This window comes from Hyla sarda, chromosome 6, assembly GCF_029499605.1.
Source record: "Hyla sarda isolate aHylSar1 chromosome 6, aHylSar1.hap1, whole genome shotgun sequence".
Classification (NCBI taxonomy): Eukaryota; Metazoa; Chordata; class Amphibia; order Anura; family Hylidae; genus Hyla; species Hyla sarda.
The window spans coordinates 74,948,820-74,975,649 of record NC_079194.1 but is presented as its reverse complement, the minus strand read 5'-3'; the positions used below and the strand labels follow the sequence as shown (position 1 = coordinate 74,975,649).

At 45.5% G+C, this 26,830-nt stretch overlaps 1 protein-coding gene and 1 pseudogene across 1 annotated transcript in view; both read right to left on the bottom strand.

Moving 5' to 3' along the window:
• Positions 1-26,830, bottom strand: part of LOC130275783 (nuclear pore membrane glycoprotein 210-like) — a 134,070-nt gene that overhangs the window by 72,552 nt on the left and 34,688 nt on the right. The window contains exons 9-19 of the mRNA XM_056524188.1: positions 24,612-24,718; positions 23,249-23,389; positions 22,870-23,007; positions 22,509-22,664; positions 19,519-19,714; positions 11,053-11,198; positions 10,003-10,224; positions 8,545-8,718; positions 6,974-7,163; positions 6,461-6,567; positions 4,173-4,277 (exon numbers count right to left, since the gene is read on the bottom strand). Coding sequence (XP_056380163.1) covers positions 4,173-4,277; positions 6,461-6,567; positions 6,974-7,163; positions 8,545-8,718; positions 10,003-10,224; positions 11,053-11,198; positions 19,519-19,714; positions 22,509-22,664; positions 22,870-23,007; positions 23,249-23,389; positions 24,612-24,718 — 1,682 coding nt within the window. The remainder of the gene's footprint in view (positions 1-4,172; positions 4,278-6,460; positions 6,568-6,973; positions 7,164-8,544; positions 8,719-10,002; positions 10,225-11,052; positions 11,199-19,518; positions 19,715-22,508; positions 22,665-22,869; positions 23,008-23,248; positions 23,390-24,611; positions 24,719-26,830) is intronic.
• LOC130278079 (U2 spliceosomal RNA) lies at positions 1,430-1,604 on the bottom strand (annotated as a pseudogene).

The window sequence follows — 26,830 nt, the reverse complement described above, 5'->3', positions numbered from 1 at the left end:
CGGAAGGGGTCAACGAGATGGCTGGACACGCCATAGGAGGGATCATAGAAGATTGCCCAGAAGAAAAGAAATGCAATGACCACAGGAGAAAAAGTAGGCCACCTACAAAACCTACCCATAAGCCAGGGGGCGGACAATGACTGCATGATTAATAGCAGGCATCGTATAGTAGGAAATAGAAATAGGTAGCAAGACCACTAATAGCCATTCCATGGAGAAAAATGTGATTGATGAACCAGCCAGAACAGGATAGTAACTAATCTCACCATCACTCCTTTTCTGGGAATGGAAATGAGAACCATGGATTAGCCAGAGTTGGAATCCACTAACCCCGACCTGGATACACAGTTACTCTGCTAACGACTCAGAACGACTTCCCCTGTGAAAGAGGAAAGAGAAAAGGCTGTAGTGATCCGTGCAGGTACTCAACAAACCTGCCCTTTCTATATAAAAGGCGGGGGGGGGGGGGGTTAGTATGCTGGCTGTGAGAGCAACAGCAAGTAGTCCACAACATACTGCCCCTATAAAACCACTGATACATCACATAAGGAAGGGGAGGAAAAAAGGACGCCATGACTGGCCCGAGCACGGTGAATGAGCAGGGTCACTCTATTGAGCCCCTCGTACCAGTAGCAGGGTACTAGAACCGCCGCCGCGAAAGAGGAAAACAGGACATGGGCTTTCAGCCAGCACCACTGTACACCCATGTTAAATCACACATGGCAGCATTTAAGTGGTCGCTGCTGCTGGTGAAGGTGGCACATCGTACCTGGAGGGACCGTCATTGGACCCCTCTTACAGGTAGTGGAGGACTGGAATCTCCGCTGCAAATGTGGCAGACTGTAGGTTCCCCCAGACCGTATAGAATGCGCTCAGTACACGCAGGAACACCCCTTCAGCAACTACCACATGCAGTGGGGTACCGGAACTGCCAGAGTGGATGTGACAGACATCGCGCTATCCATGGGCATCACAAAGGGTCCAATCTACATTGGTCCACTCACATTGGGTACCGGAACTGAAGCCGCAGCGACTGTCACTCACGCCATGTCACCCCGTTCAGTTACTTCACACAGGTAGAGGGGAGAACGGAAGTTCAAGCACAGCAGACTTGGCACTGGTGACCGGTGGTGAAGGAAACAGACAGGGTGCTGCCAGATTTCCTGGAATTCCCCAAGGAAGGCGAGCCATGACGATGACTATCCCTCAGTGTGGACATATGTGAAAATCCCATACCCCAGTAAAATGACCAATCAGGTCACCACGGAAAAACAGGCCATGGCCCGAAACCATCGCTTTTTTGTTTTTTTAGAAAACAGGGGCTAGGAAAGCACATGGCTGCATACCACACTTATGTAGGCAAAATGGTACAGTGCGAAGGTTAAGTGCCGCAAACATGCAGACCAAAGACCTAATATTTTGACAGATTTTAAAGAGTACTGTACCCGAAGATACTGCCATATCGGGTCAATGCATAGGGTGATGGAAGCAAGCTGTTCTCAAAAATCTATTAAATATATGGTCCCCAGATAGGGGACATATCAGATATTAAACTGAAAAGAACAGATACTATGCTTCTTGACCTTTCGGCTAAGATCAGGTGAACAAAATGCCCTCAAGGCAGGAGGTTGCGAGTCGCCAGGCAACCCCAGGCCACAGAACCGAATAGGGGTTTGAGGGAGATACTCCAAACCGCTAAAGCAATAGGAGCAGGAAGGAGAAGGGCCGTAGAAAAACTATACAACTGCAATAACCATGTGTCGCCACTAGAGGAGGCCTATCACAGGAGAGCAAACAGTGATGAACAACAACATTCAGCCACTGGAGGGCGCAGAGTGCCCATGAGAAGCTCTTTTTTTGTATTAACATTCAGACCGTGCAGCCTACAGGAAAGGGCACGCTGGAGAGGACACGCTGTCGAAGACTGCCTATAGGAAGGAAGAAGCTGGGGGCTAAATTTATGGAGCGCCCGCGGGCCGCCAGGAATCACAGTGCGCTGGAAACCGCGCCTTTCCGGCAGCAGTCCCCGAGAGCAGGCCGGGGAGCGAACGGGGTACCAGCTGCACGATCGGGACACCGGCAGCCGGGAAAAGAGAAGGAGGATATGCCCACCCACTAGCGATGAGCTAATCAGTTTTAGCTTCATGTCAGTAATAGGCAGACAAGTCTGGAGCTCTCTCCAGAGCTGGTCTTCTCTGTTTTATTTTCTAGTTAGGGATGTTAAGTTAAGGTTTTTTCCCTTTTTTATTTTTCTAGGCGCCACCTGATCGCCCACATGCGATGAAGGGGCACAGTGCATAGAGTATATGGGCTGTTAACCCCTTCTCGTCAAAGGTCAGTGCCTGGCGGTAATACCCTGGGTCCGGGTCCCCCCCCCCCACTTGCTCCTGCCGGCCTCGCTATGGCAGCTTGGTGTGATGGAGCTCGGTTTTTAGCTGGCCGAAGACTTCAGGGTAAGTATAGGAAGAGGAGAACTGCGGGAGAGTATGTACTACATTCCCCCCTCCCTTTTCTACCTTCATGGGGTCCTATACACTGTGCCAAGTTCCTCAGCCATCATTGCTGGTGGCTGCTCTGGGCAGGACCCCTCATGGCCCCGGTGCCATACCTGTAGGGGTCAGTCTGGTGGCCTGTCTCGAACACCTCCCCCCCCCCCCCCCCCATCCAGGCACTCCGCTATGGACATTTTTCCAGCTTCGCTCTAGCTAGCTGGCTGCCGGGTGTCTTAACACTCCGGTCTCATTCCAAACACCCCCCCCCCCCCCCCCCCCCCGGACCTGTTTTGTGGCCAGGCTTAGTGCCTGGCCGCGTTTCATGTTGGACCCTCTACGAGCGGCGGGTCTTTGGTCTGGCCGGGCAGTGCAGCAGTGAGGACGGGCCGGCTGCACCAGGCATTCAGTCCCTGGCCTAGTCTGGCCACCCATAGAGGGTCCAGCATTTAATTATAAAACCGGGGATTGGGGAGGCAATGGGGTCGGGGCCGGGGCGGTGCAGTGGGGGGTGCGACGCGGTGCAGTGGGGGGTGCGACGCGGTGCGGTGGGTCAGTGGGGGGGGGGGTGTGACGCGGTGTGGTGCGGTGGGGCAGTCGCGGTGCGGTGGGGGCGGATCATTACCGGATTATCGGCAAGGTAATTGCCGATACCGATAATGCCCAAACCGATAATCGGTCGATCCCTACTCACCAGCAGACCTGATCTTCCTATACTTACCCTGAAGTCTTCAGCCAGATAAAGACCGAGCTGCATCATGCAAAGCTGCCATAGCGAGGCGGGCAGGGGCAAGTGGGGGACCCGGACCCAGGGTACTACAGCCAGGTGCTGGCCGTTGGCAAAAAGGGGTTCAAAGGGGCTCTATGCACCGTGCCCCTTCATCGCACGTGGGCGATCAGGTAGCACCATGCTCCTGCCGCCCAACCTAGAAAAACAAAGGGAAAAAACCTTAACTTAACATTCCTAAATAGAAAATAATAAAACAGAAAAGACCAGGTCTGGAGAGAGCTCCAGACCTGTGTCTGCCTCCTACTGACACAAAGCTAAAACTGATTATTTCTAGATGCACAGTCATGAACAGCAAAGCACTATTGCTGATATACTGTACCTCGAAGTTAGAGCTGACATATTCTACTGAAAGACAATATCTATAGCAATGTTACCTTATCTTACAGGGGTACTCTGGTACTTAATAACTTATCCTCTTCGAGTACGATGGTTTCCCGTCATACTGAAAGGTTTATATTGTGAGCCCCTATGGGGACCAGGACCAATTTGAGTGTACAGCACTATGGAATGTGTGCCCGCTATATATGTAAAAAAAAAAATGGATTGTTATTATCATCAGAGAGCAGTTAGACCGAAAACAACAACTCAACTTCAGAAGCTAATAACTATTGGAAGGATTAAGATTTTTTAATGGAAGTCATTTACAAATCTGTTTAACTTTCCGGAGCCAGTTGATATATATAAAAAAAGGTTTTGCCTGGAATACCCCTTTAAGCTAGTAAGATACAGGACAGGAGATAGAGGGGACCCAAGAGACATTTTTCAAATCCCATATACAAAACTAACAACGTATTGAGCCAAACAGCCAGGTCAGGTTTTTGCACTGATTCTTTAATTTGAAGGACACATTTTACTCTTGTTTTAAATGTAGTTTGCAGAACAAAGAATCTCACCGTAACATCTGGATGATTGTAGATGGAAATTGCTTCGGGATTCACCCTCAAATCCTCCACAAGTAGAAGTTCTAGACTGGCAGCAACAGGTGTGAGTGTTTTCACCTGGAAAAGAAAAGACTATTCATAACCCAAGGTATGCAGATTTCTTCCCCCTCTTTAAATAAACAATAGGGCGCAGAGAAATGTAGTCCTGCGTCAGACCACGCTTGAGCGCAGATGTATTCACCCAGCTTTAGAGAGCAGAATTATGTGAGCACCATTTAAGTGTCAGGACTGTGCCTAAAATATAACTTAATATTTCTAATTAAAATATATATACATATGATGTGTTTGTGTATTCAATCACCACAAAATAACAAAATATGACAAGGGACGTGCTTGATATATATGGGGTGACCAAGAAAGACTCTGCTTGGCCCTGCCAGTCTGGCTAGGTCCCCCAAGCATCAAAAAACTCCCACCAATTTTACCGCCGGCGAGTTTCTGCCAATTGGCGTCATCAGGGAGGAATACAATTGGTCCAAAGAATAAGACACCACAATCAATAGAAAGATATAATGTCAAAGTTAATAAATGGTTTGTGGGTTCCACAATAGTTGGGTCCAGCTGCAAAAGAAATGTATATGCACTGCTTTCCCTATTATTCCTGTAAGGAAAGGGCAGCCATGGATGGTGACGGTGAATAAATGCAGATCTGTCCCTAGGAACCACACATTCAGGGTAACCGGTCCGGTCCACCTAGAAAGAATACAAACACAAGGAGGCCCCGGTCACTATTTCTCCTGGAAGAGAACGCTGGGGAGCTACGAGTAGTTCCCTAATCCTACTCACGGTTTCCCAGTAAGAGACGAGGTCCAAAACAACCTGCTGTTGCGCAGGGAGCAGCACGTTCGCCGCTCTGCTCGCTCTGACTAGCGAGATGCCGGCGTCTGACATCACTTCCTGTCAGCTGCCGGATATACTCGCGCAAGCCGCGCACACCTCCATGACACGCTGATGGGGGCGTGCAATGTCAGATCGGCTGCGCATCGACTTAGTTTCAACGGCTGAATGTATTTAACAGTGATGTATCTAAATATGTTGGTTTTATATGTTGGCTTATTAGATGCATTGTTCCTATATACTAGGTCGTATCTTAGAATTTTTATTGGTATTTTTAGAAATTAGTAATGATGTTTAATAAAGTATATATGCTAATGTTAGCATGATAGTAAGGTGAGGTCAGAGAGAGGGAGTAATGATTACCTAACTCAGGGCAATGTATTAAATGGGGTTAAAGAAATCGGGAGATAGTCTCCCAAATTATTCCCGATTTTATGAGAGGGGGGGGGGGGGGGGGGGGAGAGAGGGAATGGGAACACCGCCTAGGCACTAGGGTTCAAGCATAGGGCTTACTAGGGCCAGTAATAGATCCCTTAGGGACGAACGAGCTGCTCCCTGTGCAACAGCAGGTTGTTTTGGACCTCGTCTCTTACTGGGAAACCGTGAGTAGGATTAGGGAACTACTCGGAGCTCCCCAGCGTTCTCTTCCAGGAGAAATAGTGACCGGGGCCTCCTTGTGTTTGTATTCTTTCTAGGTGGACCGGACCGGTTACCCTGAATGTGTGGTTCCTAGGGACAGATCTGCATTTATTCACAGGCACCATCCATGGCTCCCCTTTCCTTACAGGAATAATAGGGAAAGCAGTGCATATACATTTCTTTTGCAGCTGGACCCAACTATTGTGGAACCCACAAAGCATTTATTAACTTTGACATTATATCTTTCTATTGATTGTGGTGTCTTATTCTTTGGACCAATTGTATTCCTCCCTGATGACGCCAATCTGAGTATTGGCAGAAAGGCGCCGGCGGTCAAATTGGTGGGAGTTTTTTGATGCTTGGGGGACCTAGCCAGACTGGCAGGGCCAAGCAGAGTCTTTCTTGGTCACCCCATATACATCAAGCAAGTCCCTTGTCATATTTTGTGGTGATTGAATACACAAACATCATATGTATATATATTTTAATTAGAAATATTAAAAGTTATATTTTAGGCACACCCCTGACCCTCTTTAAATAAACCAGATACATGTTCTTCTCCAACAAACCTTGGAAAGAGACTGAACATTAACTAAAATAAAAACCAACTATGACTACCCCTTTAATAATACCAGGTTAAGTAGATGCTGAATATTATTTTATATACTATGTATTACTAATACAAATCAATATACTGATCTCAACACTAACAATTGGACAGTAACACTAGCCACAAAACGGCAAGGAATGCTTCTGACACATACCCGTGTTCTAACATTGGCGACTAGGAGATGAGAATCCTGGTAATGGTTTGCCTTGGCAGTAATAACTGCTTTTCCCGATACCTGATGAACATGAATCGTGTTCAGACCTAAAACAATAACAGTCCATTAGATATCATGGTCGTGCATTTCTTATTTTGAGATATTTTACATATAAAAACCCAAGAAGTAGAGAGCAAATGAACGGTGTAGGGATCCCTACACCGTTAATTTGCTCCCTATTTCTTGGGTTCCTTCCTTGAGGTAGTGCCCTTTTTGTGCAGTCTCTTATTGTTGTATGTCCAGTTGTAACTCTGTGTCATTGGATGTACATGTTGTTATATAGGCCCTTTGGCCTTCACTGTTGTAGTTTTTAACTGATTATACCTTAATAAAGTAATTGATCTGTATTCACGTTTTTTGTTCTTATGGATTTAAGTGCTTACTTGCGTGGGATCCTTATGGTATTACGGGAATTTCTGTGATATTTATATAAAAACTTTGATTGACAAATACCATGCATCTTTCGCTGACTACTTCCATCTTCTTTTTGAATATATTCCATAGGTTTTGAATCAAAGCTGGCTAGTGACATCTTGGACGAGTCCCACTCAACAGCCAAAGAACTAAAGTTGTCAAACTTTCTCCCCTGGTGATCGTAGGCCGATAACTGCAACAACTGATTCCGATAGTTGGAAACCGGAATCTAGGATAGAACACATGGTACATACCCTTATTATCTAATCTGTTAAAGAACCATCTCCATCTGAATTGTACGGGACAGCTGCATGAATATATGCACTACTTCTTATGAATTGCAACTTGGGACATTGTTCTTGTAATTGCTGGGATCCCAATGGTTAGTACCCTTATACATTTGTTCATCTCTAGTGGTACAACCTCTTTAAAAAGATCTGGCACAATAGCCAACCTGCCTATAATTTACTGCTGGACTTCTATAGAGAGGTCTGTCACATCTACTCTATTACTCGAAGCAGAGAGCAACTTAAAAGGAGCAGCTTTCACTGTGGTAGGTACAGTCCTCGCACCTATTACATTGTTGCCCATTTATTTCCTCGACTGGTATGTAATACTACATTTGGCCTGTATCAGCGACTGCAAGGGAAATATACGACTAGCAGTAACTTCTACCAGAGATAACAAGTTCAGAAGCTAGACCTTCAACGATCAACTAATCAATCGACACTTTGGCTTCAGTATCTTAAAGGGCTGCAACAGCAAGATACTCTTTTTTTGTAGTAGGGGGGGAAAAAAATAAAACTGCATAATGGTGACCTTAGGAAAATTGTCCAGTGGGAGTTAAACTAGTCCACCATAGTGTATGTTATAAAAAAAAAAAAAAAAAGTTTAAGTCAAGGGGACAATTTGGTTGTGATTAGACAATATTCTCTGTCTTTACTACTAGCTTCACCAGACAGGCATTGTCCGAATTTGACAAAGTCAATTTGTTACAAATTTTTCCGACTGAAAACATCTCAGATTAGGTCGACATGCTCTACGTATGGTTGGTTGGTTGAGTGAGTGAGTAGGGCTTGCAAGGAGCCCAAAGTGCAGCCAACTCCGCATGGTGGGCTCTGGGTTATTTGATGGGCGAGGAGCTGCCCTAATAAAGATTTAGCACACAATTCGAGGCATATTCCCATGTAAAACATGACACTCATTTTGGAGACAGTCTGATCAGAACCAAATGTTGCATGCGAGTTGCCCATATGGATGGGCAGCTTTTGATGAGTATTATGATCTGATCAGAGAAAAAAGGGGAAAAACAAGCCACCCTACTGCACATTTTTCATTAACAGAAACTAGTCTACATTTAATCAACTTGTGTGGTTCAGGCTTGTGCGAGAACAAAAATGCGAGTGCGTGCGCAAAAATATTGTTATTTAAAAAAAAAAGCCGCAGTTGATAAATCACTGACCACTGCAAAAGGCTATCTATGCCACACTACATTTAAGTTGTTTTCCTGAAAGAGTCTAAATGATTTGCACAAATATAAGATTTTTTAAATTAAAAAATATATATAAAAAAAAAAAATTGATGAAAGGAAAAAACAGGAAAAAACGTACCAGTTGCTTTTCTTGCTGCATCAGTGGACAGATGAGATCCATATGGGAATGATTATACACAGGATTCACAGTAAATCGTGATGGAGGCGAGCAGGCCAGCTTCACATTAACATTCTCAACTGCTGGGAATGGGTTGGTCACTGTGGGTTGATTTCCAACAGACAGCGAAATCATCTGCCAGAGAAGGACATTAAATAAATTACTGTTTATCAGGACTACTTGTCTCATGAGCCTGATGAGAACCACACTGATATAGGTCACTACACCCTTTATTCTGTTGTATAAAAAAAGCAAAGTCTGCTGACTTCTAAGCTAAACTAAAAGACATACCATTTAAAAAAAAAAATTTGAAAAAAGTAAGCTATGTGTGATGTATGCAATTTTAGAGTATACAGTTGAATTGTAGAAGCCATCCATTGGACATACAGTATGTAAGAAGAATTTCCTGACATGTCAAACAAACCTCAAGTTTCTAAATGCTGCATCCATTGCATACACATTGTCGCAGACTGCAGAAATAGGAAGCACCAAACTCTCCAATATATGGGATTAGTCTAAGGGTCCTACACCGCTAAATGCCATGCAAATTATATTTTATTGCCATACTGCATGAAATTCAGCTATACAGGATGATTAAAGGGGTACTCCGCCCCTGGCATCTTATCCCCTATTCAAAGGATAGGGGATAAGATGTTAGATCGCCGCGGTCACGCTGCTGGGGACCCCGGGGAGCCCGCTGCGGCACCCCGCTATCATTACAGCACAGAGAGAGTTCGCTCTGTGCGTAATGACGGGCAATACAGGGGCTGGAGCAGCGCAACGTCATGGCTCCGCCCCTCATGACATCACGGCCCGTCCCCTTAATGCAAGTCTATGGCAGGGGGCGTGACGACCGCCACACCCCCTCCCATAGACTTGTATTGACGGGGGCGGGCCGTGACGTAACGATGCTCCGGCCCCTGTATTGCCCGTCATTACGTGCAGAGCGATCTCGCTCTGTGCAGTAATGATGGCGGGGTGCCGCAGCGGTGATCCCCGGGGTCCCCAGCAGCGGGACCTCAGCAATCTGACATCTTATCCCCTATCCTTTGGATAGGGGATGAGATGTCTAGGGGCGGAGTAATCCCTTAAACTAATCACATATTATTGGAGACATAATATTTTTTAACAATATATAGCGGCAGTACAGTAGTTGAGTGATTGGCACTGCTGCCTTAAAGCGTTTGGGGTCCTAGTTTGCATGTTCTGCCCAGGTTTGTGTTCGTTTTCTCTGGATACTCATGTTTCCTCCCCCACTTTAAAACACACAGATTGTGAGCACCAATGGGGATGGGAACCAATTTGAGCAAACAATGTACTGTGAGAGTAAATAAATTACTATTTGTCAGTATCTGGACATGCATTATTATATTTGTCAATATCTGGACATGCATTTTAAAACTTTGGATTCACCATTACCTGTTCATCAAGGTCTCTGCAAACAGTTCTAATCCAGTGATGAAAATTATTACGAGATAATGGGGTATCAAGCAGAAACAGACCAGTGCGGTCCTTCTCCTCCACAGATACATTCCGGAAGAACTTCAGAGGTTCTAGCACCCAAGGATTGGGCCCCCCTTCAAATAGCATGTCTTTTGAAGAACCTAATGTAACCAGCGCTACTGATGGCGGATCAATAGTCTAAGAATTGAAGAAAATACATGCAATTAACTTTTTAACATAAATTACAATTAAGGGGAGTTGCTTTTTAATTAAACAGAGATATACACATATTATATTATATTTTATATATAATATGTCCAAATCTCTAATATTTCCCTCATGCCCCTGAATTACTTCTACGGATCATCACAGTAAGGTCGAGTTCACACTAAGGAATTTCCAACTGGAATTCCGCTTAAGAATTTCAGTAGGAAATTCCGAAGCAGCAGAATCGCATTGCTGGCAATGGGATTCCTCTGCACAGTGCACACTTCAGAATTTTAGCAGAGAATATCCCACCGCCAACTCATTCAGTCAGCGGTGGCCGCACCCGGAATCTCTGGCTGGAGACAAAAATAAATATTTTTTTATATTGGCATTATTACACACCACATGTTTGTGTTGCAGTTCATATAACCGCACATTTTGTAGACAATATTCAAAGCACTAGCCTGAAATTCTTTAGCTATTTGCATAAGGTGACACACCTTTGGTGACCACATTTATAATCACCTATGTGGTCTAACCACATTTGAGTCACTGAATTTGTGGAAAAGAAACTAGGAGACAAAATTGCTTTCTCTGGGAACTTCTCTGACACCTTGCTCAATATTTTGTCTTCCATTGTTTTAGGATTGACTGTTATTGCAAACAGTGATTAGTTGTGATGCCTGCTGATATTAAATAAAAATGATCAGATGTATAAAGCAAACAGAATGTAAATAGAATATATACTCCCCCCCCCCCCCCCCCCCCAAAAAAAAAAAAAAAGAAATCTTTTAAAACACACACTAGTATACAACTTACCTTGAGGGGTAGATAGGCAGCCACAATGATTTTAGCTCTTAGGTGTACATGACCATGTGTGTAGCTGACAAATATGGTTGTGTATCCTGGGGTTTCAGCTTGAACTCTAATACCGCTACAATAATCGAGGCCAGGCTTCAGTCTTCCTAGCAAATCAAAGAGTAAAGATATGGATAGACACTTTACATTTTAATCAGAAACATAATATAGGGCCCATAAATGTATTTTATTTTTAAGTGGTTCCCCCATATTACACATTCATGGCCTATCAGCTGGTAAAGTTATAAACTATTGAAAGAAGTGGGACCCAGATACAGCACCACACCAGTCAGGCAATTATGGCAAGGCTTGGGGATATGCCATAGCTGAGTAAGTTGGATAGACACCTGTAAAAGGGGTTATCTGATCATAAACCACGTACCGCCTATCCACAGGGAAGGTAATAAGTCAACATGTGTAGGTGTGCAAATGCAGGGAGCTCCTACAATTTTGATAAGTGGAGTTTAAATAGCCACTACCATTAAAACTAATTTTTGCTATTGCACTCCTTATGGTAAATAAAACTAAAATTCTAATGTACTTATTTTTTTTTAAACAAAGATTTTTGTTAACATACCGTAAAATCTCTCTCTCGAAGGATCCATTGGGGAACACAGACCGTGGGTGTATGCTGCTGTCTCTAGGAGGTGTGACACTATGGTAATAAAAAAAGTCGGCTCCTCCCAGCAGGATATACCCGCCTTCAGGCTCTGAGCTAATCAGTTTAAGTTCCAGAGCAATAGGAGGAGATCAACAGGTCAAAGAAAAACCCAAAACTGTCGGAGAACCAGAAGAAAAAACATAACTGAACACACCCTCGGACAGAGAACCAAAAGGAAAATCCGAAAAAGGGCGGAACTGTGTCCCCCAATGGATCCTTCGAAAAAGAGATTTTACGGTAAGTAAACAAAAATCTCCTTTTCTCTATCGGCACCATTGGGGGACACAGACTGTGGGATGTACCAAAGCCGTCCCTTGGGTGGGCAGATAAGCAGTCAGGCAGATGGCTGATCCACTGCCGCCTGCAACACTTTACGACCCAGACAAGAATCAGCCGATGCGAAAGTATGAACTCGGTAAAACCTTGATAAAGTGTGCAAAGACGACCAGGTAGCCGCCTTGCAAATCTGCGAGGCCAAGGCTCTATTTTGGAGAGCCCAGGATGCCCCAACAGAACGGGTAAAATGAGCCACAACCCTGAAAGGAGGAATCTACCCCTTACAGCGATAGGCTTCCGAAATGGCGGACCGAATCCACCGAGAAATGGTGGCCTTGGAAGCAGGTTGTCCCTTGCGACGGCCTCCTGTAAGGACGAAAAAAGGAATCACACTGACGAAACGAAGTAGTGATGGAGAGATAAGACCAAACAGCCCGAACTACATCCAGCTTGTGTAGTAAGCGCTCCTTAGGATGAGAAGGAGCAGGAGAAAAAGGACGGGAGGACAATGTCCTCATTGAGAAGAAAAGCAGAGACCATCTTAGGCAAAAAGGAAGGATCTGACCGGAAAACAACCTTGTCCTGGTGGATCACCAGAAATGGAGAACGGCAGGAAAGAGCTGCCAATTCAGACACCCTCCGGACGGAGGTGATAGCAACAAGAAACAGCACTTTCCAAGAAAGGAGGCGGAGAGACACCTCTCTAAGGGGCTCAAAGGGTGCACCCTGGAGGGCACTCAGAACCATATTCAAGTCTCAAGGGGGGAGAGGGTGACCGATAAGGAGGAACAGCGTGAGCCACTCCTTGAAGGAAGGTCCGGACATGAGAATTAGAAGCCAGGGGCCGCTGGAAAAGAACAGCAAGGGCCGAAACCTGACCTTTAAGCGAACTGAGAGATAACCCCAGTTCCAACCTCGACTGCAAAAAGGAGAGAAGATGGGGAACCGAGAAGGTTACCGGGGAGAAGTCCTGAGCTTCATACCCACGAAAATAAGACCGGCAAGTACGGTGGTAAATTCTTGCGGAGGAGGTAAATTCTTGAGCATGGTGTGAATGACTTGGGAAGAGAACCCGCGGGCCCTCAAAACCGCGGTCTCAACTGCCACGTCGTCAAATGCAGCGACTGTAAATTGGGGTGGCAAAGAGGACCCAGAGAGAGCAGGTCCTGGCGGAGCGGAAGGCGCAGTAGTGCACTGTCCAGGAGCCTGACTACGTCGGCGTACCACGACCTTCGGGGCCAATCTGGAGCTACCAGAATGGCGGGGACGTCCTCTGCCTTGAGCTTCCTCAGTACCCTGGGAAGGAGCTGAAGAGGAGGGAACAGATAGGGTAGGGCAAACCCCACCCAAGGAATCACTAGGGCGTCCACGGTCAGAGCCTGAGGGTCCCGGGACTTGGACACAAAAGGAAGGATCTTCCGATTGTGCCGGGACACGAAGAGGTCCACGTCCGGAATGCCCCAGAGGTCGCAGAGCTGCGCGAAGACCTCCGGATGTAGAGACCACTCGCCGGGGTAGGTTGAGGACCGACTCAGGAAGTCAGCTTCCCAATTGAGCACTCCCGGAATGTGAATCGACGAAATGGCCGGAACCTTGCTCTCCGCCCAGGTGAGAATCTTTGTCACCTCGGCCATGGCTACCGAGCTGCGAGTGCCGCCCTGTCGATTTATGTACGCCACGGCCGTTGAAGAGGGCGGTAATGAAACTGGGCAAAGGGTACGGCCTCCATAGTTGCCACCATCCGACCCAGGACTTCCATACAAGTGCGGATGGAGACTGATACCTGGGTCCGAAGGGAGCGGACCCCCGACCGGAGCGCCAGACGTTTGTACGGCGGAAGACAAATTCGAGCAGAGGCCGTGTAGAATCGAAGTCTCAGGAAGGTTAGAGACTGGGTAGGAAGGAGGACTGACTTGTCCCGGTTGACCATCCACCCGAAGAGAGTCAGAGTGTGGAGAGTGACGTCCAGATTCTCCAGAGTCTGGGCTCTGGTTGGAGCCTTGATTAGAAGGTCGTCCAGATAGGGTATCACCGAGATTCCCCTCGACCGTAACAGGCCCATCACTGGCGCAAGGATCTTTGTAAAGACCCAAGGAGCTGTGGCTAGACTGAAGGGGAGGGCTACGAATTGGAAGTGCCCCTCCGGAACCGCAAAGCGGAGGTACCGATGATGGCCTGGAAATATTGGCACATGGAGGTAGGCATCCTTGATGTCCACCGATGAAAGGAACTCCCCTTGTTCCAGGGACGCCACCACCGAACGGAGAGATTCCATTCGGAAGTGGCGGATGAGAAGGAGACGGTTGAGACGCTTGAGGTCTAGGATTGGTCGCACAGAACTGTCCTTCTTGGGGACCACAAAAAAGATTTGAATAGAAACCCCGAAAACGCTCCCCTGGAGGAACGGGAATGATAACCCGCTGGAGAAGCAGAGACTGGAGAGCCGCTCGAAATTGCTTCGCCAGAGGAGGAGATCGGGGGGCCCAGGATCGAAAAAAAGCGATCCCTCGGAAGGGAGTGCAAATTCGATTCGGTAACCGTTGGACACCACGTCCCTGACCCAAGAGTCCTGAATGTGTGAGGTCCAGGTATCTCGAAAAAGCAAGAGACGACCTCCCACCCGAGAAGAAACCACGGGTGGGGGCCTCACTTCATGCAGAAGTGGGTTTGCGGTTGCCTGATTTGGGCTGGATCGGCTGGAGTCCGACTTCCAAGACGGGCGTGCCTGGAACGAGAGAGCCTTCTTGTCCCACGTGGGCACCTGCCCGGACCCTTTGCTGGAGCCAGAGGTCCGAAAGGACCGAAAGGAAGAGGACTTTGTCAGGCCCAAGGCCTGATTATGGAAACATACATGTGTTTTATAATTGCATCTATGTATAAACTAAGGCCTGGGGAGTGAGGGGTCATTCAGACGGTGTATCCTGTGTCTTGTGTATTGCAGGGGGGATATGATAAACGTATATAAGTATATTAATGGCCCATACAAAAAATATGGAGAAAAACTGTTCCAGGTTAAACCCCCCCAAAGGACGAGGGGGCACTCCCTCCGTCTGAAGAAGAAAAAGTTTAGTCTCAAGGGGCGACACGCCTTCTTTACCATGAGGACTGTGAATTTATGGAACGGTCTACCTCAGGAACTGGTCACAGCAGGAACAATTAACAGCTTTAAAACAGGATTAGATACATTCCTGGAACAAAATAAGATTAATGCTTATGAAGAAATATAAAATCTCATCCCTTCCCCAATATCGCGCCACACCCCTACCCTTAATTCCCTGGTTGAACTTGATGGACATATGTCTTTTTTCGACCGTACTAACTATGTAACTATGCAGTTTATTGGGGATCTGGCTGTGTGTTTACATTTTCTTTGAAGTCATGCACTCTGGTCCCATCATATAATCAAACAGATAAGGGGCCAGGAAGAGAGAAGATCAGAGGGGAGGGGGGAATGGAGTCTCCCTCCCAAGAAAGCAGTTATGATATATTTAAACAATGCTAGACTAAAAGTTGGGTGTTCAATGCTGGGGAACAAGCTGACAAGACCATCCTAAGAACACCTGGAACCTCACTCTCTCTCATGGACTGCTAATATCATTGTGCTGTAAGAACTTCATTTTTGCTTTCTGACCTCGTCTTGCTAAACTCATATATATTCTTATACCTGTATGTCATTTGTGTATTTTTATGCATAGCATTGTGATACCTTTTATCAGATTAAATGTTTAAATTAATCAGCTCTGGTCTTTGATCTCTAAATATATGAGATCACCTTTCTGAAGGCAGATCGGGTGGAAACACGTTTATCTGAGGGTTAATTTGGTGACTTGCTGGGACTAGTAGTGGATACCCAGAGGTCTGGCGGCTTTAACCCTTGCACCATCACACTCTCTCTAGCGTCTTGGCTGGACCGAGAGGGTGTGATCGTGACAGACTTCCTTTGGGAAATAGGGCAAGCCTTATTTTGAGGTAACAAGGAACTCTTACCTCCTGTTGCCTCAGAGATAATCTCATCAAGGCGCTTGCCAAAAAGACAGCCACCCATAAAGGGAAGCTCAGTGAGAGACCTTTTGGAAGCGGCATCCGCATTCCAAGCTTTAAGCCACATAGAGCAGCGGAGAGCCGCTAGGTGACCCACAGCAAAGGCAGAACAACGGGCTGACTGCATGGAAGCTGCGCACAGAAAGTCCCCAGCTTTAGAGCATTGGAGAGCCAGAGCAGATAGATCTTCTGGGGGGGGATCCCACTAAGATATCCTGATGGAGCTTTTGGCACCACTCCGACAGGGCCTTTGACACCCATGTCGAGGCGAAGATGGGAAGAAGAGAAGAGCCAGCTGCTTCAGAAGCAAACTTTGCTAAGGATTCTACCTTCTAGTCAGTGGGATCCTTGAAGGCAGCGGCATCTGCCAGAGGCAGTGTAGTTGCCTTAGAGATCCGGGAGATTGGTGGATCCACTGAGGGAGGGGATACCACCTTAGCAACAAAGTCCTTGTCAAATGGATAACGTTCTTGAATTGTCTTGATTCCTGGGAACCTCTTGTCTGGATGTTTCCATGCAGATTCCAGAATGTCGTCAAAGTCAGCGTGAGAGCTGAACCTTTGAGGTGCTGGCTTAGCACGATGAAAGGATACTCCTGGATTGACATCCGAAGATCCTGGGTCCACCAATTGAAAGGTGTCTCTTACGCCTGTCACCAATGAGTTCACCTCTGCAATTGAGTCTGAGCGGTCCATTGAGTCAGATGTCGGCTCGGAAGCCTCGTCCACCAGGGGAATGTGAATGAGTAGAGGCAGTCCTGGAGGGGGGCGACCCTGACCGGGTAAGTGGCTCTGGTGTGGCAGAGCGGCGACTCCGAGAACGTCCTCTGGAGGAGCGACGTTTTTGCCCAGATGACAGGGGTGCGTGACCCACGAGGGAAACGCTGACATGTATCTGAAGACTCAATGGAAGAGTCAGATGAGGCACCCCTAGTACGCTTGTGGGAGCGTGAAGTATGTGGAGACGAGGAGTGGGCCCACTCAGAAGTCCTGCGCAGGGAAGACCCCTTCAAGGCAGACACCACTTCCCAGGAGGCCTCAGCCACCGAACGGGAGACTTCGGTCAAGTCAGCCATATACTGGGTCAGGGAAGAGAGCCAGGCTGGTGGAGTGGCTGAACCCACTGGGACCGACGGGGCATCAGGGGGTCTGGGGGAGCAGTGGAGCAGGCAGGGCAAGTTGGCTCAGCAGAGCCAGACATCTTGGTATTACAGAGCTTACAGACAAAGTAAGTCACTGAAGTTCCAGGTTTCTGTTTTTATAGGGAGGAACAGTTCTGGGTACGGACATAATGTGGGAAAAGGAGACAGGAACTTTCTCACCCTAGTCTGTGTCCCCTGTCAGCTGCAGTGAGGAGAGTTCTCTCCGCGCAGCTAGAGTTAATGAACAGGCCAGCCAATAGGAAGAGAGGGGAGTGCCTGAAGCAAGGCAGTAACTAACTGACCCCTTCTCACTGAAAATCGCGCCCACGACGCTGATTGGAGGCTGCTTCGCGCCTCAGAGCTCCCAGCCCTGTGGGCGGAGCTACAGACCGGCCGAAAAGAACTGTCCTGGGGCGCGCTCCTTGTCTCGAGCGCACATGTAAGCCGCATATGCGCTCGGGGGAATAGAGCGGGCGGTCTAAGCGTCGGCAGAGACTGCTGGCAAAAGTGAAAGTAAGCCGGCGCTGAAGCGCCCGGCTCCTAGCAGCGCCGCGGCTGTCAGCCGCGAATAAGGCGCTGTCGGCAAAGCGAAAGCAAGCCGGCGCTGAGAGTGCCCGGCCCGAAACAGCGCCGCGGCTGACAGCCGCATATAAGGTGCTGTGGATGTAGTTGCACCAAGCACACACACACACTAAAGTGAAGTGCCCCATATTACATGCCCCCTCAGGTGCCACTGCTCCCCCAGAATAAAGTGCAGCCCCTGTATAAGCCAGCCCCCATAACCTAAAGGTGGGCCAAAAACAGGGGGTCTCCAGAGGTTGCGAGTCCGTACCTATGTGAAAAAGGGGGGGGGGGGGGGTACTTACCTAATGGAGTCTTCAGTGAAGTTTTCAGTCAGCTTTAGTTACCTGCATCAGGCCCGGCTGCTATGCGCGAGCGTTGCGAGCAGGGAAATAGGGGGACCCGGACCCATGAGGTACCCCACCCAAGCGCTGACCGTTGGCAAGGGGGGGTGAACAGCGCATATACGCAATGTCTGTGCCCCCTTACTCGCAATGGGGAAACAGGGAACCGGAGTCCCCACCTGAAAACAGAAAAGAAAAAGGAATAAAAAAACCTACACGTTTCTATACTAGGAAAACAAAAAAATCAGAAGACCTGGTCTGGAGAAATCCAGACCATGTCCACCTCCTTCAGACACTAAGCTTAAACTGATTAGCTCAGAGCCTGAAGGCGGGTATATCCTGCTGGGAGGAGCCGACTTTTTTTTTTTTTTTATAATCGTGTCACACCTCCTAGAGACAGCAGCATACACCCACCCACGGTCTGTGTCCCCCAATGGAGCCGATAGAGAAAAAAGTTTTCTAGGTTTTATTTTTCTTTATATAAGCTGCCACTAGGTGTCTCCCTACTTGTCAAGAGCACATTTCCCCCCATCTCTTATACAGACTTTGGACTCCTGCTGGCCTGGCAGAAGTCCAAAAATCAGGAACTGCAGTCTGGAGTGCTAAAAGGGGTGTGAGCAGCTTTAGCCAATCATAGCTCATCTCACACTGAACTTCTCTGGACTGTGTGTAGCAGAGTAATGAAGTAAGTTCTCCCCTGTATGGCTTCAGATGATGTCACGCCTGCTGGGGAACGCCCCTTCCTGTGAATCTGACTGAGACTGAACAGAAAATACAGAGCTCTTTGTCTTCAATTAAAATGTGCACATCACTACATTCGTCTATGGGAGCGGCTGGAAATGGCCTTGTACAGCCGGAACTGTGCAGTGTTCAAGCAGTCTCACAGGATATTTATTAATAGTTTGACAACCCCTTTAAATTAACTTTGTAGGGGGTTGGGGGGAGGGGAGGGAGGGGTTCTGGGTTTCTGTGTATGTTCTTGAATTTGTGTGTTTGTTCTATACAAAAATGTTTAATAAAACATTTTGATTTAAAAAAAAAAAAGTAAAATTAACTTTGTAGGAAAATTATGGCTTGCTCATATTTGTTTACTTTTTGTACAGAGACCACTTCAGTCTGGTATGAGTTGTTAAATAGAATGATGATTAAAATGAGTGTCAGTCACATTAAAGGGTGCCTCCAGCTGTTGCAAAACTACAACTCCCAGCATGTCTGGACAGCCTTTGGCCGTCCAGGCATGCTGGGAGTTGTAGTTTTGCAATAGCTGGCATCTCCAAGGTTCCGAAAAACAATGCCTAAACCAGATAAAAATTAAACAAATGTCTAAAAATATGCTTAATAAAATAAAGACAAATAATTAAATATATATGACTTGCAGGGAAAATGTCTACACATTTACAAACCTGGCAGGATCTTAAATATCCCAGGTGTCTCCATTTTTACAGCCAAGTCAAAGTGTGAACAGTCGCTCAGTGTCACCACCTCGGTGTCTCCACTTAAAGGGCCAAAAATCCTAAGAGGAAGCTCAAGTTGTTTCCCCAGCTTGGCTTCAACTGAGCAAGGTATGAATTCCATGCCAGTGGGTTCAATCACAAACACCTAGTCAGATTATATTAGGAAATTAGCATAACAAAAAACAAAAAATATCCACACGAATATTCATAAAACACACATAATAGTGGTTGGAGAAGATTCTTCACCTATGTCCTAAAAGGTAGGATGATCAGTCGGGTCTCTTCGTGTTAAAGGGGTACTCCCGTGGGAAACTTTTTTTTTTTTTTTTTCTTTTAAATCAACTGGTGCCAAAAAGTTAAACAGATTTGTAAATTACTTCTATTTAAAAAATCTTAATCCTTCCAGTACCTTTTAAGGGCTGTATACTACAGAAGATATGCTTTTCTTTTTGGATTTCTCTGATGTCACGACCACAGTGCTCCCTGCTGACCATTTTTGGAACTGTTCAGAGCAGGAGAAAATCCTCATAGCAAACATATGCTGCTCTGGACAGTTCCTAAAATGGACAGCAGAGGTCAGCAGAGAGCACTGTGGTCATGACAACAGAGAAATCATAAGAAAAGCATTTCCTTTTGTAGTATGCAGCCCATAAAATGTATTGGAAGGATTAAGATTTTTTAATAGAAGTAATTTACAAATCTGTTTAATTTTCTGGCACCAGTTGATTTAAAAAATAAATAAATAAAAAAATAAAAAAGAGTTTTCCACGGGAGTACACCTTTAAGACCGTGATCGATAACTAGAACTAGCTGGGAGAAGAGCATGCCAAGTGGTCCCTAGTGACCAGACCACCGCGATCAGACAGGTTATCCTCTGTCGTTTGGATAGAGGATAGCATGTCTAGCGGCAGAGTATTGTAGACTGCAGATGTCACTCAGTTGTGCTACAACGAAAAAATATTTATATATAAAAATATAACAGTGTAGCCCTGGCCTAAAAGGTTATAAGACATAGGTACTCGCCAAATGCCCATAGAGTGGTCTTACCTCTGACTCAAGCAGCGTAATCATCAATATAAACAATATACACAGCATCCTTGACCACCATAACCCATATAGTACAGTCATAGCAGCTACACTGGTATACCCTATAAAGTGTACCCTCTCTTGGGAAAATCATCAACATCAAAGTGCTCTCAGATAAAAGTGTGCCTAGGTGAAGACTCTTTCCTCATTACGTAGCTCTGCCCATAGCAACCAATCGGATAGCTTTTTATTTTGCAGAGGCCTTTTCAAAAATGAAAGAAGTGATCTGATTGGTTGCTATGGGCAACTGGTCAAGTTTTCCTCTGCACACAAGTCTCCCCAATATGGTCATGGCACAGTAATTGTCCCCATTAATAAACCTACCCAAATAAAGTCCAATATATATATATATATATATATATATATATATATATATATATATATATATATATATATATAATCTATATCTATAGATAGATAGAGAGACTGTCGGCATGAATCAGTGCAGATGTTCCTGGGATGACTGGATTTTATTTAACTTTGCTAGTAAAATGGGGATGCAGGAATAGGTTTTTTTTTTTTTAGAGGTATCCCTATTTCAATATATATGACACGCACAAGATAAGAATACCCCCTGTAAGCATCTTCCCTACTCTCTCGCCCCATTGATATTGTAGCATTGTGAAGCCTGTATCAGTGGTCTCAAACTGTGGCCCTCCAGATGTTGCGAAACTTTAACTCCCAGCTGTTGGCTGTCCGGGCATGCTGGTTGTTGAAGTTTTGCAACATCTGGAGGGTCACAGTTTGAGACCATTACTGTAAAGTAAAGCAAAGAAATTCTTACATTTACTCACTGAGCTGCATGTCCTTTGATGTTGAAGTGAATCACGAGCGATCCATTCTTAAAGGGGTACTCCGGCACTTAGACATCTTATCCCCTATCCAAAGGATAGGGGATAAGATGCCTGATCGCGCGGGTCCCACCGCTGGGGACTCCCGTGATCTTGCATGCCGAACCCCATTAAAATCAGTCCCTGGAGCGTGTTCGCTCCGGGTCTGAATACCGTCGATCACGTGGACGGAGCGTTGTGACGTCACGGCTCCGCCCCTCAATGCAAGTCTATGGGAGGGGGCGTAACAGCTGCTTTTCAGACTAAGGTTAAAGGGGTATTCCATGAAAAAAAAATTTCATATTAACTGGCTCCAGGAAGTTAAACAGATTTGTAAATTACTTCTATTCAAAAATCTTAATCCTACTGCTTTCAGACAGAAAAGAACAGCTCAACTAAAGCAGCTGATTAGTATTGGTAGGATTAAGATTTTTTAATAGAAGTAATTTACAAGTCTGTTTAACTTTCTGGAGCAAGTTGATCTGGAAAAAATTTTTTCTTCTTCTTCTTCATGGAATACCCCCTAAGCTTAAACAGATTTGTAAATTACTTCTATAAAAAAAAAGTCTTAATCCTACCAGTACTTCTAAACTGCTGACGTTGAGTTGTTCTTTTCTGTCTGAAAACAGTGCTCTCTGCTGCCACCTCTGTCTCAGGAAATGTTCAAAGCAGGAGAGGTTTGCTATGGGGATTTGCTGCTACTCTGGACAGTTCCTGAGACAGACAAAGGTGTCAGCAGAGAGCACTGTTGTCAGATAGAAAAGAACAGCTCACCTTCAGCAGCTGATAAGTACTGGAAGGATTAAGATTTTTTTTAATAGAAGTCCTTTACAAATCTGTTTAACTTTCTGGAGCCAGTTGAAATGAAAAAAATATGTTTTTTTCATAGACTACTCCTTTAAATATTTAAAAGTAGACTAGCATACAGATGATAGATTAGGGGTTAAAATGAACTGTGTAGTTCATCCCATTGACCTCCTCAACTTTCTATGTATTAATCCCATTGACCTTCTTAACACTTACCTTCATTTCTCCATAATGTAGAATATTTTGAACATCCCGAGCACGTATCACACTGACACCAATGTCATCTCCAGTTGTCATCAGCCCTTTGACAGTCACCGTGGCCACAGAGTTATTAGAAGACGACCATGTGAAATTGCCACTTCCACCTTGTACCTTGATATAAACAATAAAAGCATAAATAATGCACAAAGGGTCTACGCATAATGGTATTTTCATATACATAAAACTGTTCAAAACATGAAATACCTACCTTTATATATACACAAGGTAGAGTTAAAACATTACACATTCTTTATGTAAATTATGACTATAGTGTATAGAAATATTCAGACGTCATCCATATACCATATTGATTTACCTCGATTGTATACTGATAGGCTCCAGGTGTCGGCTGCCAGGGGAACGTTAGGATTTCGGGTGACACAGAAATTGGTGAGTAAATCTCCACTTCCTGCTGATTCCTCACTGGATTTGGTAAAACATGAACACCGCCATCCTGAAACATGAAGTATGTGAAGTATTCTACAGAGCAAAGCAACATCTTTACTCTTAAATATTTTTTGGGTAAATCAAACGGAAACAAACATTACATGGATATACGTTTTTACCGTTATCAATTTCCATCAAAAACCTTTTTTTTTTCTTCAATAAAATAATTTTTTGTCTACACTAGAGCAGTATATATTTTTATCTTCTTTATGGAAACCAGAACAGAGATGAATGTAAACACTCCATACCTCATCCACCATACATGTCAGAGCTGCATCAATAATTGTTTGACCACTCTTTAAGGCCTTCACACGATGGTAAGACCCATTCAAGGAGGATTCCAGAACATCAAAATATTCGTTCGGTATCTTCGCCTCAATACGTACATTCTGATAATGATAACGCAAGAAAGAAATAAGAAAAAATTAGCTCAAATAAATCATCATGATTTTGGTGTAGTAAAAACAACCCGTGTACCCTGAACCTGCAGCCATAATAAGAAGGGGGGGGAGGCAATTTGTGGCTTACATGACCTACACCAAATTTGTTATGTGTTGTAAACAATCTAGCTTGAGTTCAGACCGTAAGGCTGGGTTCACACAAAAGAGCGGGAGTATCAAAAACTATGGGAAAACGGCCCTAAGTGCACACATTATGGGGAGGGGATTTATTATTGAGATTGTTATGAAAAGTTGCATATTTGTCACAGTTGAGTTTGACGTTTAGATATTTTGGGACTTTCAACATTTACACTTTCACAGTTTGTGTTTACTTTATTGATTTATCTGCGCGTGTCGCGTGACCACCTATATTGTGTGTTTAACAGTTCTCTTCAGTGTGTCTTAGGCTCCCACAGCAGGACGACGTCTCCTGCTGTGATAGCAACAAGCGCTGCGGCTGCCAGATCATATGGGGATCGCGCTTGCGGGGAACAAGCTGACAGCGGGAGGATGTCTCCTCCCACCGTGAGCCCTGCGCCCACGGGTGACAGTACACAGAAACCCTGAGCACAAGCGCAGCGGCTGACAGGTAAATCATTTTCCACTAGTGAGCCCTGCGCCCACGGGTGACAGTGCACAGAAACCCTGAGCACAAGCGCAGCGGCTGACAGGTAAATCATTTTCCACTAGTGAGCCCTGCGCCCACGGGTGACAGTGCACAGAAACCCTGAGCACAAGCGCTGCGGCTGACAGTTAAATCATTCCCCGCTATGGGGACAGCGCGCTTGCGGGAGAAAAGCTGAGCTGCGCCGTGGAACACATATCATTAAATCATTGTGGGGGGAGAAGTTGAGCACATCAGGGAATGTATGGCATGTGACCCGCGGGCGCAGCTCAGCTTCTCCCCCATATCGGGGAATGAATGAACTGTCAGCCGTAACGCTACGGTCACCCAAAGCAGAAAAGGGTGTCCCTGTGCGGAGGGTCACATTCCACTACAGGGACACTTTTCTTCATTACCCTGGACATCACTGATTAGAGTGATGACTGGCATTAACAGTTTAGATGCAACAATCAAAGTCTGCAAGGAGGAAAAAAATTAAAGTGCAAAATTTTAAAAACCCCCTTTAGGGGTTAAACTGTTCATGATAAAATTATAAAAGACACTCACATCTGATACATAGACCTTGTTACTAGACTTGTCATACACATCAATGGTTATTTCATAATATCTTCCAGTTTCAAGAATCCACCGGTCACCAGGGTGGACAGTGAAACCTGTAAAGAATAAAGAGAAATTTAAAAGTGTACCTATTAAAAAAACCTTTTAATATAATGTAGATAATACCATTATATGTATATTTGTCATATACATTGATTAAAAACATGTATATTTTTGGGTAGAAAAAAAAAAATGCTGTCCCTGCAGCTATTGCCTGTGTGGAGACCAAATACAGGAAGTGAAGGCGGGACAAGAAGCCTCACTTCCTGTATTTGGTCTCCTCACAGAGACACACAGACAATAGCTGTAGGGACAAAAATATACACATTTTTAACCAATGTTTATTACAAATATACATATAATGGTATTATCTATATTTATCACAAGGAAAGAAGAACTCCAGCTCAGTTCAGGAAAATATGGTTTTATTCACATACAGGGAGTACCTGTTGCCTCGTTGATGTGAATAAAGCCATATTTTCCTGAACTGAGCTGGAGTTCTTCTCTTTCCTTGTGATTACTCCGGGTGAGGGCCACACCCACTCCGCGCCCAGTGTCCAGACCAGGGATTGAGCAGGGATACCTGCTTCTCATTATGAAAAAACCTCTAAATATAAAGGTGTGGGGGAAGTGCTATTTAAGACATAACTTAATATATGCTTACTAAAACACACCAATATGTGCAAAGTGATTATTCCCACATAAAAATAAAATCATGCGACACAGGATCTGTTAGGATCACCACCCATCTGGTGGATTTATCATGAATCTAATGTGTAGATACACATATTTAGTCATGAATCTCTAATAAGAAATATATATAATTCTCAACGCATTTCTACTCCAATCAAAAGTGTCCTCAGGAGAATATCAAAAATAATAGAGATAATAAGAGTATCACATTTAAATAAACATGGTATTACTGAGTGACCCACAATACAGGGTATCACTCAGAGGGTGTGATCTTTCCCAGCTGAAACAGGAGAATGCCGGCACGACAGTCCTTGCCGTGGTTCCGGACACTGTCAGCTGGTCTAGGTGCCGATCACAGGATCCCGGGAGGTGCGCAAACCGCAGTGGCGGGGAGCCGGAGTGATTCTAACCGGCGCACCTCCCGGGATCCTGTGATCGGCACCTAGACCAGCTGACAGTGTCCGGAACCACGGCAAGGACTGTCGTGCCGGCATTCTCCTGTTTCAGCTGGGAAAGATCACACCCTCTGAGTGATACCCTGTATCGTGGGTCACTCAGTAATACCATGTTTATTTAAATGTGATACTCTTATTATCTCTATTATTTTTGATATTCTCCTGAGGACACTTGATTGGAGTAGAAACGCGTTGAGAATTATATATATTTCTTATTAGAGCTTCACGACTAAATATGTGTATCTACACATTAGATTCATGATAAATCCACCAGATGGGTGGTGATCCTAACAGATCCTGTGTCGCATGATTTTATTTTTATGTGGGAATAATCACTTTGCACATATTGGTGTGTTTTAGTAAGCATATATTAAAAGTTATGTCTTAAATAGCACTTCCCCCACACCTTTATATTTATTTAGAGGTTTTTTCATATTGTTTATGCTGGGAGGCAACTTGACCCCTTGTAGGTCTATACAGTATTTTACATGCTGTTTATATACCTGCTTCTCATATCTATATTTATCTACACTTTTAAGTTAAAGTTAATCTTTCCTTTTATAAGGCAGGCTTCACCAATAAAGCACCCCCTAAATGATGGTAAAGCAGTTTTACTGAAATGACCACCATAAGCACCACACTCCTTTCTCGGGATGCAGCAGTATTGGGTTCAGAAACCTTATTAAAGGGGTACTCCGGTGCTTACACATCTTATCCCCTATCCAAAGGATAGGGGATAAGATGCCTGATCGCGGGAGTCCCGCAGCTAGGGCCGGCGGCGTGTGACGTCACGCCTCCGCCCCCGTGTGACGTCACGCTCCGCCGCTTAATGCAAGCCTACGGGAGGGGGCGTGACAGCTATCACGCCCCCTCCCGTAAAGCTTGCATTGAGGGGCGGAGCGTGACGTCACACGCCGCCGGCCGTGTGGTCGACCATAATCAGACCCGGAGCGAACACCCTCCGGGGACTGATTACAAACGGGGTGCCGCGTGCATGATCACGGGGGTCCTCAGCTGCGG